At 36.1% G+C, this 15,126-nt stretch overlaps 1 protein-coding gene across 1 annotated transcript in view; it reads left to right on the forward strand.

The window, feature by feature from the left end:
- LOC125227121 (neural-cadherin-like) overlaps positions 1-15,126 on the forward strand; it is a 147,198-nt gene that overhangs the window by 23,050 nt on the left and 109,022 nt on the right. Inside the window, 1 exon segment of the mRNA XM_048131339.1 lies at positions 5,936-6,079. Coding sequence (XP_047987296.1) covers positions 5,936-6,079 — 144 coding nt within the window.

Below are 15,126 nucleotides of genomic sequence, written 5' to 3' on the forward strand. Positions count from 1 at the left end.
GTAGTAGGCATTTAAAACAGGTTGAATTGTCAAACTTTTGGCGATTGTTACGGGGACTTAAGTTCACGTTTGCCATCTCTTTGATTTGCAAAAGTTTTCCTTATCCGTTTGTTTTGGATTCAATCACGCTGAAACGACTTAAGGCATTTGGATTAGAGTTTTTGTATTGATTTTGATCCTTCTGTTAACTTCTGGACCGATACATCCCTATTGATTGATTACAAATGCTGTATCGTAAACGTGACCTGGGTGGCTAGCCGAATGGCACAATCGCTCACGAAACGCTCACGAAACGAAGCGCTAGTAGATATCTATCTCTATCGCGCTTGCGTATTGGCGCGACAGAGCCAGCGGCGTATCGCTTTCGTTTGGCGTCGGAGAAATGCCATTCGGCTACGGGGCCAGCCCTTTCAAGTTACTATTCCCGAAGAGGACCCTCGAGTAAATATGTCTTGTTTCCCGATTTACCTTTGTGTCAGACAACGTTACCGCTGTCACGCTCCAATAGGGACACGGCAGAAACGGTCCGGCGACGCGTCGCGTCGGTGATAACTGGAATCATACTCCGACCACATAACTCCTCAGGGAAATCAACATACAATTTCTAACGTTCAACTATAACTTTGTGTTACCACAGATCATATTTGTGCTTCATTTCGTAGTGATGGGAACAAGATATATAACGTTAATTGCTATAAAGTGATACATTATAATGTTTCGAATATTATTTCTGTAGAAATACAGTTTCCCAGGCCATTTTAAATGAAATATTGTGTGTGGATTACGCATACGGTACACATTTTACATATCCAAACCACTGCGCATTATGTAAATCGTACGTATCTTACAAAAAACTAGTCAAAAGACTTTTCTTGGCAAATGTGGGCGCTGCATATTAATATAATTGAGTGTTTTCTTTTGCAAACTGCATCACAATGTACTTCTTTAATATATTAAAATCTTTCTGTATGTCTATGTATTTGTTGCGCAATTGTTTTATATTTAGATGAATTCCTATAGTATATTATACAACGGTAACGTTATGAAGGCTATAAAAGTTGAGTACCGCGGTTAGGTCACGAGGCTTGCCGAGTATACTATACTTTTTTTTTTTTTTTTAGTACGATTGTATACTATACTTTTTCTACGACAGCCAAATAAATACCTATTCGAAAATAATAAAATGGGTTGCTTACCTACTTCATATAATGAATGGGAATATTTGTGTGGATCTTAACTATTATATTCTGTCCACAATGTTGATGGCGAGAACTAGTTGCACAATTCTTCAAAATATGCCAACAACACGGTTTCAGAGAAAGTTGAAACATTTTTTTGCAATTTCCATTTCAAAACAATCATAACATTTTTGGTGCGCTTTATCCGACTTTACAGGTAACGAATTGTCAGTCACTTTGATCGCCATAGCCTTGATTTCTTCGGAAGTACATAGTTCACCAGAATCACTTATAATTACTTTAGTTTTTTGCACAATAACGTCGAATTAAAATAAACTACACAACACTAAAATACTTACTTAGTTCAAAAAGTTTCGTCAAAAGTTTACAAATGTCAAACATGCCATAGACAAGAGAAATAGAAAATAAGCCGGTTTTCAATTACGAAAAATGTGGTTGCGTTCAAGAATATTTAAATGTCGAATGTAAAATTATGTGATAAACTTATGATTTTTACCTTTGTTTTGCAATATCTAATATGTAAAACGCATCTCAGTTTATTTTTTCATCGTGATTTAAATTATGAACCTTAACATCGTATTATTTATTAAAAGTTACAAATGAAAATATAGCTGATAAATTGGAAGTTGTGTTTTAAAAAAAAATTAACAGAACTCCTATATTCATGCTAGCAGTAATCATATGAATAGGGAATGCAATCTCGTTCTCGCGAGATCTCTTTTGTACGAGATCTCTGTCATTTTTAGCGAGATTGATCTCGGCCGAAAAATCGACGAGATCTCGCGAGATCAACGAGATTGAACTAAAGCATAAAACGTCTTATTCGAAGCTCGCGAAATGACTAGACATGTTGCGTTCGCAAGTTGTAAGTGATTTATATGAACTATATAATTTAACTGAACTCGCCAACTCAGTAGAGATCTAGAGATTCAACTCGCTTATTTCGATCAATAATTTACCTATCTCAGTTCGGAATGACGAATGACAGATTGAGACCGTTTCGAAATAATTCGATGGGTGTAAGCCAGGGCTATTTGCGTGATTCGCCATTATAGTATTACACTTACGGCTGTGTGTATATAACCATCTATTTTACGAATTTTCGTGCACAGAGTTTTGTTGGATATCGAAAGAGCAGAAGCCTACAACAACCTTACTACGGCTGTCGTTTGTTAGGCAACCAATAACAATTTCTATTTTACACTCAAAAAGTATTGTTTTTTTTTTTTTTTAAATAGTCACACTACTATATATTTTAATATATTATTGCTATATTGTGACTATTTACAAGAATAAACCCACAAACCGGCCAATCTCGCGAGATCTCGAAATTGGCGAGATCTCGCGAGATTGGTTTCATGAATTCCCGAGATCTCGCCTGGGCCTCAATCTCGTCGAAATTGCATTCCCTACATATGAACCTATAGACAAATAAACTTTCTTATCGTTACTCAAATGAACTTAATTTGGATACCGCTGACAATAATCTAATTGGCAGATTGGAGTGCTGGAGTAGAAAAATATGATTATGATTATTGAGATCTTAATGCGTATACCTACTCGTTCGCGTGTATTCTTACAACGACACTCTGGAATTCAAATTTTATGTTACTAAAAATCAATAATTCTTAATCTTAGTCATAATTGTAATATCAACGAATAGGTTGTTCATAATATAGCACCTAGCAAAACATTTGTTACAGTAGGTACTCTATCCATTTCTATGATGTTGTCCCTAGGAAATAAATTGTGCTCGAAGTTTGGAACGCCGGCAGAGTTTATCCAGTCACAAACTAGGAATACACACCTCGTCAATCAATCCAATTAGGAAATTTTACACTCGGCCATTAAAACTTTGTGACCGGCGCAAGTTGGGCCTGGAGCGCCACCACACGGGACGTGCCTCGGACACCCTGCCCGCCGCCTCATACCTGCACGTCACTTCTCCAATAAGGCTGCTTGTACGAGTGTATTCAACTGTATAAATTGCAATTACTTTTCAATAGTATATCAATACACCATTTACATAGATATTAATTAATGCTTGTATTGTAAAGAAATTGAATTTTATGATTTTATTTAAAATTAAAGCAAAATCGCAACACTACAATACCTACTCGTATTTTATTGTTACAGAGACCATTACGACACAGACCGTTTAACGCAAAAAGCAAAACGTTGAAATGTTCGAAAGCCTGGCAAAAACGCACACTTCGTACCTACTGTATGTAATTGAAACTGGAATCGATGTGTAAATGAATGGTTCCCGACCATTCTGCCTGTGGAAAATATTGATAGCAATCCAACGCTGTCTATTACTAGTATTGTAACATTTTAATACTATGTATTCTCATAGCAGGTATTCAATTATTAAAGCCAAGACCGCGCATTTTAAAGAAATAGAAAAATAACAAGGAATCAGCATAACTAAAACGGACTTTTATGCAAGCGAAATTCAATTTCAAGAAAGTAAAAAGGAAGGCAGACAATGCAAAAACAAATTTACGTCTCGGCGTTCAATCGTTCCAGTGGCTGAGAACAGTTTCTATTTATCTTGAAAAGTAGGTTGGCAAGATCTTCTGAATATCTCAGAGCGTCGGTGTCTTGAATCTTCTGAATTTGGCAGTGGCTGGGAAAATGAAAAAGGTGTTGCATTAGCTAGATCCAGCTTATGTGAAAGGCTTAGGTCTGGCGTCCGCGGCCGTCCCCCGCGACGCGAAGGCACGTCCCGACACTCCACTCGGTGCACCTCTTGATAAAGAATTTCATTATCGGCCACCACTGCGGCTATGTGAATGTGTCTCGAAGATCCGATCTTCGCACATTTGCTCGATAGGACGCTTTGTTTTATACGCACACAGAGAATATTGGAGTCTGGTATTTCGTTCAGAGAGAATTGTTAATGCCGATGTTTAATAGAGGGAATGTACTCGTACTTATTATTATGGATTCTCGATGTTGAGTAAATTCTTTTCTACTATGAATTGTCATGGTATGCTTTTATCGATAGGCAGTGGAATCTTGGTATGCCTTGACCTAAGTTAGTATATCCTGAAGGTTGCTGTCATTTTATTTATTCAATTCTATAATTATTCATTATACGAAACCTGATATTTCACTTCTTGTATCTCCATATTGGTTTATCACAAAACTTCAGACAAGATATAATCATAAATAAATACTCCCCGCGAAAACCCAATACCTTCCGAAAATCCTACTCAAGGATAATACATAATTTAGCATTAATATTAGCTTCCTCGGAGAACGCTTCGAAATTCGAAAATAACAAATAATATAGACGCGCATCTCCTGATTGCACTTTATCTTTATCTGCAAATCCGCATTGATCCCAGCGACGATTTGTTGGCTTGTGAAATGTTGGCATAATTTTTTACGGCAGTTGACGCAGTTTCGTAACAAAATAATTCAACGAAGTCCTGAGCGGGCCTCCCCTCGCGTGTTTACTTGCAAAAGTCGCCCGCGGCGTCGTTAGACTGCTCTTTACGTCGCTGATTAGTTTTTATGGTCGTCCAATTCAGCTCAACTTTCAAATTTTATGACGGAAACTTTTTTTGAAGATACGGAAACTCTTAAGACAGATTTGAAATACCCTGCTAATACTCGCCGTCGTCGCACGCCCAGTGTGACACTCACTCCAATTTTAGATTATAAGCTCTACATTGTCCAAATCGTTTAAGAATGTTAGTGTAGATTTTGCGCCATAAAACAAAGATTTGATATTCTAATGGACTATTGAATTATTAATGCAAGAAATTTGAATAATTTTACATTCGTTAAAAACGGCCACTTTTTCTGACCGCGGTAAATATGAAATGTTTGTGCTTAAAATTCTATGCATGCGTGTATGTACCTTACCATTAATTTAAAAACAAACCTATGTCATGTTTGAATTTGTTACGTTTCATTAAAAATCGGATTAAAAGCGAGGTGTTTTAAACGACAAACCGAACTGGGATGACTTTTTACATAGCTTTGATATTGTAAGAATCATTATTGAAACCTCAATAAGTGAAGTCTGTAGTTGGGTATCGCGGAGGCAGGCGGCAGTGCTTCAATCACACCTAGCTAAATCTACTAACAACCGGCAAACGTATTACATAGCCTTAGAGTCCATAGTATCGTATTCATGATGAAATACCCTTGGAAGTGTCAGTAATGTTTGCTAATAAAGCTGCCGGACATTTCTCCCAGCGGGGCCCTAATTTATCATTGTTAGAATGTGCCTCAAACGAAAGCAATTTCCTTCTAGATTTCTTTTTTCGGGCGATTCTTCTGGTGAACTGATTAGAACTCATTTCATATCGTCCAATTAGGATTGCCCTTAGTAACGCTCTTTACAAAAATGGAGATCGATGAAAAAAGTTGCTGCACGCTCTTGTTCTTATGATTTTCCCCGAATTATTGGCGTTTCCTGTTACGCCGGATTTATTTGAGCGTAATAATGTAAAAAAATGGCTGTTAGTAGAAATGCTTTTACGTTAATTCTCTACAGTAATTCATTTCCGCACAAAAAACACTTTGTGATGGAAAAAACGTTTTGCACTTTTTCCAATTGAACTTAAACTGATTCACTGTATTTGCTTGTGAAAAAATATTTTATTTCAAGTTTACGACTAGCTAACTCAATTACATTCATAATAAGTAAAATCTTAATAGTAATTATACCTAATACTGGCTTTTACGTATATTTTTTAACGATATTATTTTGTTTACAGTGACTAAGTTCATCCGCATTGGCATCGCTGACAAGAATGACAATCCGCCGTACTTCGACAAGGAGCTGTACGAGGCGGAAGTCGACGAGAATGAAGACATCCAGCACACCGTGCTCACTGTCACCGCCAAAGATCACGACGAATGTGAGTACTTACCTACTTAATTACTTCGCCTGCTCCCGACCCGAAGTGGGCCTTAAATACACAAATGTTATACGATATTTATACACAGGTTGACTTAAGTTCTACGCTCGTGAATATTTTGAGATCGATACTATAGTATGACAACTGCATTTATCACAGATGTCATATATACCATAGGTCAAGAAAACGTATCTACTTAGCGTGTCAAATTAACTCAGTAAAATCCACTGAGTTGTCTGTCTTTAATTGCAGCTTGCAGCTTTCAAGCGTCAATTTTAGTAAGTTGAAGACAACAAAAACATTAAAAATGCCTCCTTACGTGATATTAATTTGCAACAACACAAAAATTATGAACAGTCAAGGGCCTGAGACATATTTAAAATTGCCTGTGCAAGTAACAACTTCAGTACAAAATCTGACACGCTCGGCCCCTATACAAATAGATGAACTTGTTTCTAAATCTAGTTCTGTGGTATTTTTATATATTGTACAAATACAGATACTTAAATAAATTTAAAAAAATCCCGTGAGGAAGAACTGCCTGCTGAATTCTCTTCTCTAGAACAGTGGCTAGAACGATCGGCTTCAAAGGCAAAATACCTTCAGTACCACACACTACTCCAGGCCACACACTAGGCCAGACGTGTCGTTATACTTCTTGGCCGGTCTTGGCTTGCGATACTTCTTATAGAGTTGGCGCCAGTGAGTCCTGTGTGTCTTGTGCTATTTTCTCCCAGTATTCTGCGTTCTAGACGATTAATAGATTACTCACATAGGTTGCTTTTACCTACAACAGGTTGCCTTCGCCATTTTCATTGTCTTGAAATACTTATGAATTTTTGAGCAAAAATTCAGAATTAAGTTTAATATCACATAAAACGTATTTAACGCATATATGAGGGCTAACTCCTGAGTTGCTGTCGCTTGACTCAAATACTGTAGACGAACGCGGAGTAATTTCAATAACCAAGCGTACCAACATAATATATATGTAATGTAATCTATATTAGCTTCTCAAGTAAGAACACGTATTTCATTATTAAGACCACACGATGCGACATGCAATATTACATCGATGTAGGTGTTTAAGCTTCTCTAGAAGCTTCTCTTTTTTTTGCCAATATTTTTTTTTATTGTTTTAGGGAATTTTAGGTCAATTGTACTCAGAATCACGAGTACTTTCAATCTCACTGGGAGACAAAAAGTGTCCCAGAATTTCCATACATTTTTGTTACTTTCCCCTTTTGTTATCCCATACAACATGTACGGAAAATGGTAAAAAATAAGAAAAAAACGTATGGGACATTTTTTTAACTACTAGGATTGAAAAGGCTAGTCATTCTGAGTAGAAATAGCATATTTTTTTCAAAAATATCACACTTCATAAAAGTGGCAAAAAAAAAAGAAATGCTAAAGATTATTTGGTATGGAAACAATAAAACTAAGTAAGTTTGCCTTTGTTTCGCATGTTACCATCATAATGCATGATATTATACATCGGTGGCTACCATGGCCTATATCAAATTTCTGTTCCTAGTGCCTGCATACTATTTCGGCAGGATTTCTTTGGCTATGGTTTATAGGAAGAAGGCTGATGGGAAGCCAGTTTATTGTTCGTTAATACTACTTACCTACATTAAATTGAGTAGGTACCTAAGTCCATTTATAATAATAAAAAATAAATACCTCCAGGTGCTAAAGACACAAATCTCTTGCACGTCTTTGGTACCTATTTATATTATTAACAAATAAATTGTAGTTTAGTTATTATAAATTTACTATTTTCAGCAAAAACCGTTCGGTTTTTTTGAATCAAGTGTCGCATTAATTTTCCTAGTCTGCTTTGCAACATAAATACGTTTAAAAGTACTTAACAGATTTTCATTACCTGGTTTTCTTTGACGTTATACGGAAAACGTGAAAATGAGAAAATGTTTTTAGTTAAATATTGGGGTAACATTTTCAATCTTAACAATTAAACAGGTTTAACAATGTACAATAAAAGAGGTCTAAATTATTCAATAGAACATTCTCTATACAAAGGCAAATTCATGTCACCTATTTCGGAAGTACCACAGAAATTTGTTAAAACCTGAATCAACAAAGAGGGTGGAGTTTCTTTTTCAACACTGTTCGTCATTTGTGTGAAGGCAAGGCAGCGAGTTCAATTCCCTTCTTATAATCAAGAAATGGATTATTGACATTGTCGTTATTTTTCTCTCTTTGTTGTTAGGAAATAATAATTTTCCTTTTTTTTACCTTTTAAATATCATTAATGGGATTAGTAGCTATATTTACGCTTTTATTATTTTTATTTCAGTGTTTATATTAAAATAATGTACTAAAAAAAATTAAGATTTATCTTATGATTATGACTTAACTCGTAAATATTTTAAGTCCTTATAATAAACATCCACCCAGTCCATTATATGTACCTATTGGACAAAACATAAATACTATACATATCTTAATGTCACCTTATCGTCAATTCAAAAATAGTTTAAAACATGAAATATGTCAAAAACTTCTGAATGGGGACAAAATATCTCTGATAAATATTAAATTTGTACCGAAAGTATTCAAATGCGTCATCAACAGAACCTAATAGGTGAAGTTAATGAATAGGTTACATTTATGAGCTTAAACACAATGTGTAGGTTAAGATAGCCTACATAACTAAACTTGGTACTCCTCTCATTATTAGGACTCTTTGCCAAACGAGTTAAACGAGTTGCCAACCCTGCCTGCTACGAGTTAAATTTAAGTATGTATATCGTCGCTTAGCACCCATAGTACTGTATAAGGTGTCCCCAATATTTATTTATTTATTTATTTTATTTAAATCCCAGTTTCAAATGTTTTGAAGTTTAACAAAACCTATTTACTTTTATGCTGTGTTTTTGTGAGAAATATAAAATGCTATGGAATCTTATTTTCTTAGCTTATTTTGGTTATCATTATTAAACTTATGATAAAACTATAACCCCTTTCCCCAAAAAATGAATTGCTATTTTTTTCTACTGCAATATTATACAAATATTGAAGTTCCTGGAGGTACTATTTCTGATTGTGATTTTATAGTTACTACGGTTTGATGGCTTTATTTATATATTTTTTCTGTAATACTTATGTACATATTTTTATATTCATTTATACTTTAAAATAAACACATCACAAAACAATTTAATACGAGTACAAAGGCCAGAGATAAAATACCTCCCCCAGATTAAAATATATATTTACCAAAGAAAAACATTATGAATTCAGGTCACTAAGCGGCTTTTGTATGAAATATGATAAGAATAGGATTTCGCTTCATTGTAAATATGAAATCCTCTAAGATGGCACATTTAATGGTAAATTATCTGACTCAAACACGGTTTTCCTTAAAGCTTTTCTTAATGAACATCCTTATAGCGAGCGCGTGGACTTCATTTACCTCTGATTTACTAACATCAGTATGCATTATGCCAGTGTCTTCGTGATGATTTTGTTCACCAAAAAGCAACTAGAATCCTTTTGTTTAGGTTTTACTTGACTTTTCGCATTATTTACTTTATTCAATGCACTCCATTCAGAAGTATAATTTAAAATACCAAGTAAAATAATAAAAAGAACAGATGTTTGATGTAAAGTAAGATGGGTTTATCAAAACCAGGGCAAGACTCTAACGCTTGTAGCATTCTTATACTTAAAAAAAAACCACATAGAGGACATCACAAAACCACATAAGACACTAACAACTTTTTTGTGCCCTTATTCAATACAGCCATTACAGTTAACGGGTCGATATGAATCTAACTTCAACGGGTCACTGGGCGCACTTTAACAAATGTAATCACTATTATTCTTTATAACATTCACCATCATAAACTCCATTTCACTGCGGACATGCGGCGAAAGGAATGTTTCATTGGGGGCCGACCAGGCTGCAAGTTTTAATAATATGAAAGGAAAACACTTTTAACTTAAGAAACCGTACTTTTAATAACTTAAGTTATAAATATTTATATTCATCAGGTCAGCTCGATATCTGTAATCCAGTGTAAATACAGAAATACAAAACCGTCAAAGATAACACATAACATTTAGACGGAACGTGAAGGTCCGCTGCGAACGACATTTAACATTTTTTTACAAGCGACGGCCCGCGACGGGACGGGGAGTCCGGCCCGCGCGGCGTTCTCGAATGTTACTCGTTTTCTTATAAAACACCGATGAGAACATTGGATGTGGGGGAGGACATATTAGTTGTCGCCGCCCTCGGCGCTTGACCTTAAATTGATTAAATATATGAATGAATTGTTTACAAATATATAATTAAAAATAATAACATCATTGGGCATCGCTTTCATTTAGCCATATTGAGACCGAGCGCGGCGCGGCTTTGCCACTGACGTGGACGGGAGTTTGGCATAATATGTACCCGCTCGTTGGAAACTTTCACGGAAAGTGTTCCTACACGTATGTGCTATCGTACTTGGCGTGTGATCGATGAGTTCGCACACTTGCTGCCTGCGATACATTATAACGTGGAATTTTGCGCCCGACCCCTGCTTTCTCACTCAACTTGTCGACTCCGAGCCTTATTAAACCTTTATAATGACATTACAGTTCAAAGTCTCCGCCCGCTAATATTATTAACTTAGGTAATACTTTAAATTACCTCTTGCGCGTTGGCAATCTGGCATGACGATGACGTCGGAATTCTCAGGTAACTTGAGTCCACTCTCCGGAGATAGCAACGACCATTTTATATCACCCAACGGACTGTTTTCGAGGGCACCGGCGAAATTGAAAGTATAATAAAATTTTCTCGTACTACATCGTAAATCTTTAGGCCCGTCGTGTGTCCGGTCGTTTGTTTTCACCAAACGCTATTCGATAATGAAATTTATTTTGCGATACAAGATCGAATTGCTGTATCTGATTATCATGGCTTTACATGTCTATAGGATGAGGATAAATATACTTACCTACACACACGCACTCACATATAAATATGTAGGACAGTAATATAATAAAGAGTATTATAATGTTTACGTTTTAATTACCTGTATGAACAAAATTAAATTAGTAAACGAGAAACTACACCATTTAATGAAACTGGATAAATTACTTAATGATTATACTAGGTACTTCTAGTTCTGGGAACAAAGTAAATATTGAGATATATTTCAGATCTTTACAGTTTAAAATAATTCAACAGTTAGCGTTATTAAATATTTACAAAGACATAATTATGTAACTCCGTATAGACGGATGAAGTCTAAGAAAAAAACGTACCTCAAAGCCATAGAGAAAAAGGTACGGAACCTTGGGGAACCTTTGGGGAACGCTCGGCTAGATGGCGCTTATATTAATATTTGACATTTTAACACATATCAAGCTAAAAATATGGACCAAATTGTCGAAACTGAGGTTCAAAAAATTTAAGCTTGTGTCGAGAAATGGCAGCCCATGCACAGTGATTGCACATTTTACTTTGATAGAAACTCTCCATAATACTCGATCCTCTTTGATATTTATAACCAGCTAGGTCATGTACTTGTACTGGTACAACCTTTAGATGTACATCGTATTGTATACATGATGCGACAGGTAACATCGTACTTGTACTGGTACAACTTTTAGATGTACATCGTATTGTATACATGATGCGACAGGTAACATCGTACTTGTACTGGTACAACCTTTAGATGTACATCGTATTGTATACATGATGCGACAGGTAACATCATAAGGTAATAAATTACCTTTCATAGGTTAAAGAATCTGAACCAATGCCCCGACCACTTTTAACCCCTATTCCAAGCCAGGAAATATGCTGTTGTCTAGTTTAGCCTACATCAAGAAATAAGGAAATTTATAAACATCTAATGAAATTTCTGGTGAAAAATTGAACATTCCACGACTCTTGACTCGCAATTTTACCCGGGTTTTTATGTAAAATGCTCACAGACCAAACTATTTTCAGAAAATTCTGTGACAATGCCTTTAATTTTCTCCATCAGCGAGAAATCCAGTTTTATAGGTACTTACAGAAAACGTTGAAGAGCACTCGAAACCGCTGCATCCCCCTTTTAATATTGCACTGCCTTCCCTTGTTCTTACTAAACTAAAGAACAAACGAATTGTTTTAGTAAAATTCAATTTAAGTAGGTAAAGTATATTAGATACACATTCCATCTGATGTGATCAAGAAAGGGCAAACTCAGTTGGATATCTGTGTCACGTGAATTACGGATCAAACGAAGGCCTAAAATCTTAAGAGCTACATTTATCCGAACCTTAATGAAAAGAGCGTACGTCTCTCTTAAAGCGAACTATGCACTTACAAGGATACAAAATCTTCTTTTTTTCCAAATCTCTTTCGTAGATCTGATGTTTACCTGTAACTTCATTTTAAGGAGTTTTAATTTCAAAACAGAGCGATATCGTTGCACAAATGAATGAAAATGAATTCTGTTAAAGCTTTAAACCGTCAGACGAAGTACCTAGTACAAGCCGAGTGGTCCCAGAGCGCAGCGCCGCGGGCGTGCCCGCCAGGCAGTGCATCAGCTGCATGCGATTGTCTGATCCTTAGGTATTAAAATTTCCAAACGTCACCAGCAGATGTCGGCGGAGCGCTCCGATTCAATCCCGCTTTAAAACTGCCTTTCTGCCTCGAGGAAATTAAGCGTAAGCGGTGAAACATATACTTATACCCTTTGCTGCAAGTGTCGTTTCTATTTAGGTTTGTTTGCTAAGTTTGGCGTTGTGAAATTGTCAAAAACAAACACAGGGTAAATTATCCCCTAATGAAGACCGATAATTTCGATCTATATCGCTGTCACCTGGATGGCCCAGCGGTTTACAGGCATATGCTGTGATTGCAGAGTACGCTGGTTGATTCTAGCCTCGGCCTTTGGAGGTCTTGGGCACTTTTTCTTTCAAATGTAAGTAGAGTAGAGGTATACGAGTATATACCTAATTTATTTCAGTTTTAATCTGTCAGTTTGACAACGTAGTGACTTAACGTAACTATTTTTGAGTGTGTGCTTGCGGTGAGCTACGAAGCTCAACTCACAGGATTCCGGAGCTGAAGTAATTAATCACGCTAACAATTTGTGGAATTGTTATCCGTGTGAACTTGTTAAACTATTAACTTGTACATGCCAACAAAGTTGCAGTAAGCTTGGGAACAAGGCCGTGTTTCGACTGTCGTGTTAAATAGCTTGTACAAGTGTAGTTTCTTATTCTATTCTATTGTATTAGTTATTGAGTACTAGCTTTTGCCCGCGGCTTCGCTCGCATTAAAAGGAGACAAAAAATGGCTTATGTCACTCTCCATCCCTTCAACTAATCTCCACTTAAAAAATCACGTCATTTCGCCGCTCCGTTTTGCCGTGAAAGACGGACAAACAAACAGACACACACTTTCCCATTTATAATATTAGTATGGATGTTTTGGTTGACATTGATTCATAAGTAAGTTATTCCGCTTTCGCTGCGGCTTTATGCATGCTCAAGCCATAAATATAACAATATCTGGGCGACCGAGCTTCGCTCGGTTCTATTTTAATATATCACGTCTTTAGATAAAAAAAAAACTCTTATAAATACAAAAACAAAAATAAAGACAAAAAACAAAAACTTAATTTCTGGCCGGGATGTATAAGATAAAGATATGTAGTATAATTTTCGAGTAGGCACATTACAATGCGCTTATGAACGACAAATAATGCAATTTGCAAGTGAGCAGCCATACGGGTCAAAATTTGTTCAGCGGTATCAGCATGGTCGCGTCATATAGTGCGGCATTTTCGCACTTACAATTAGTGCAGAAAGGACGAACTGATTGACACAGTCTGACCAAAAGGAGCCCCTTCAAATCAATATGTGTGGGACGACACTACAATGTTGCCACTTTTTAATTTATACTCCTTTTTATCAGACTCTAGCTTATATCACGCTAGTGTGTTAAGCCCGCAGGTCATCTCGCCATCTCATTTTGTCTGCTTATACTGTACGAATGTGAATGACACATTATATTAAATACATTATTTTTAAATACACACCACACATGCACAGCACAAGGCAATGATATATTTCATACATTATAGGCGCTGCCACTAAGACTACTCGCAGAACTTAAGTTTGCCTGTTCACTCATTGATATTCTGACATTAAAACTGATCGTATAACTCAACCAGTATTCTCTGCGGTCTTGAAACTAAAACAGTGCAGAACTACCCAAGTACCCAGTCAAACTGCAACATGCATGGGACGTAGGTATCTACGGGCCAATGTGGCGATGTCAAAGTTAATACTAACTTCGAATGTATAAACATTTTGCACGTTAATATGGAGTTGAACATTTGGAATTTGACTGCAGGTTTCCCAAAACTCTAATTACTTGAACATTTACATATAGCTCTCTTATGGTACCTAACTAACTAGTATACTTTAGATTGCATTAAAATATTTGAAAAGTATGTTGTATACAAAAAATCGTTCAGTAATGTAGGTACTTTTTTAAAGTATAGATTTTAGCGCTTACTTTTGAAGCTTCTTTCTAGGTGTGGGAGCTAACATGTCTTTATAGGAGGTAGGTACATAAGTTTTTGGTGATTTTTATTAAAAAATATGTTTTCTGTATTTTTATTCCTTAATTTATTACATTTGCAACCATATTTTATAACTAAGACAAAAAAATATTACACTATAATCGAGATAGGTGGCATGAGGATGACACATAACTACAAACATTTCATCAATAATTCACCACACTTCCTTAATAAGTATTTAGAGCAACACTAACGTAATCGTTTGCCAAACAGTCCTATTCCACCTTAGCTTCCCCGTTGATTACCTAGTTATCTGTCCCTCAGTGTAATGATGGCGCGCCGCGCCATTTAACAAGAGGTCTGGCAGTTACTGCCGGTGTCTGTAGCGAAACAGATCCTTCCCGCTCGTTAAGCCACGGTCAATATCTACGCTAACAAATGGGGTCAAACCGAATGACCTACCGATTGAATAATAGCCGAATTTTGCAATACGGAGTT

The sequence above is a fragment of the Leguminivora glycinivorella genome, chromosome 6, assembly GCF_023078275.1.
Source record: "Leguminivora glycinivorella isolate SPB_JAAS2020 chromosome 6, LegGlyc_1.1, whole genome shotgun sequence".
Lineage (NCBI taxonomy): Eukaryota > Metazoa > Arthropoda > Insecta > Lepidoptera > Tortricidae > Leguminivora > Leguminivora glycinivorella.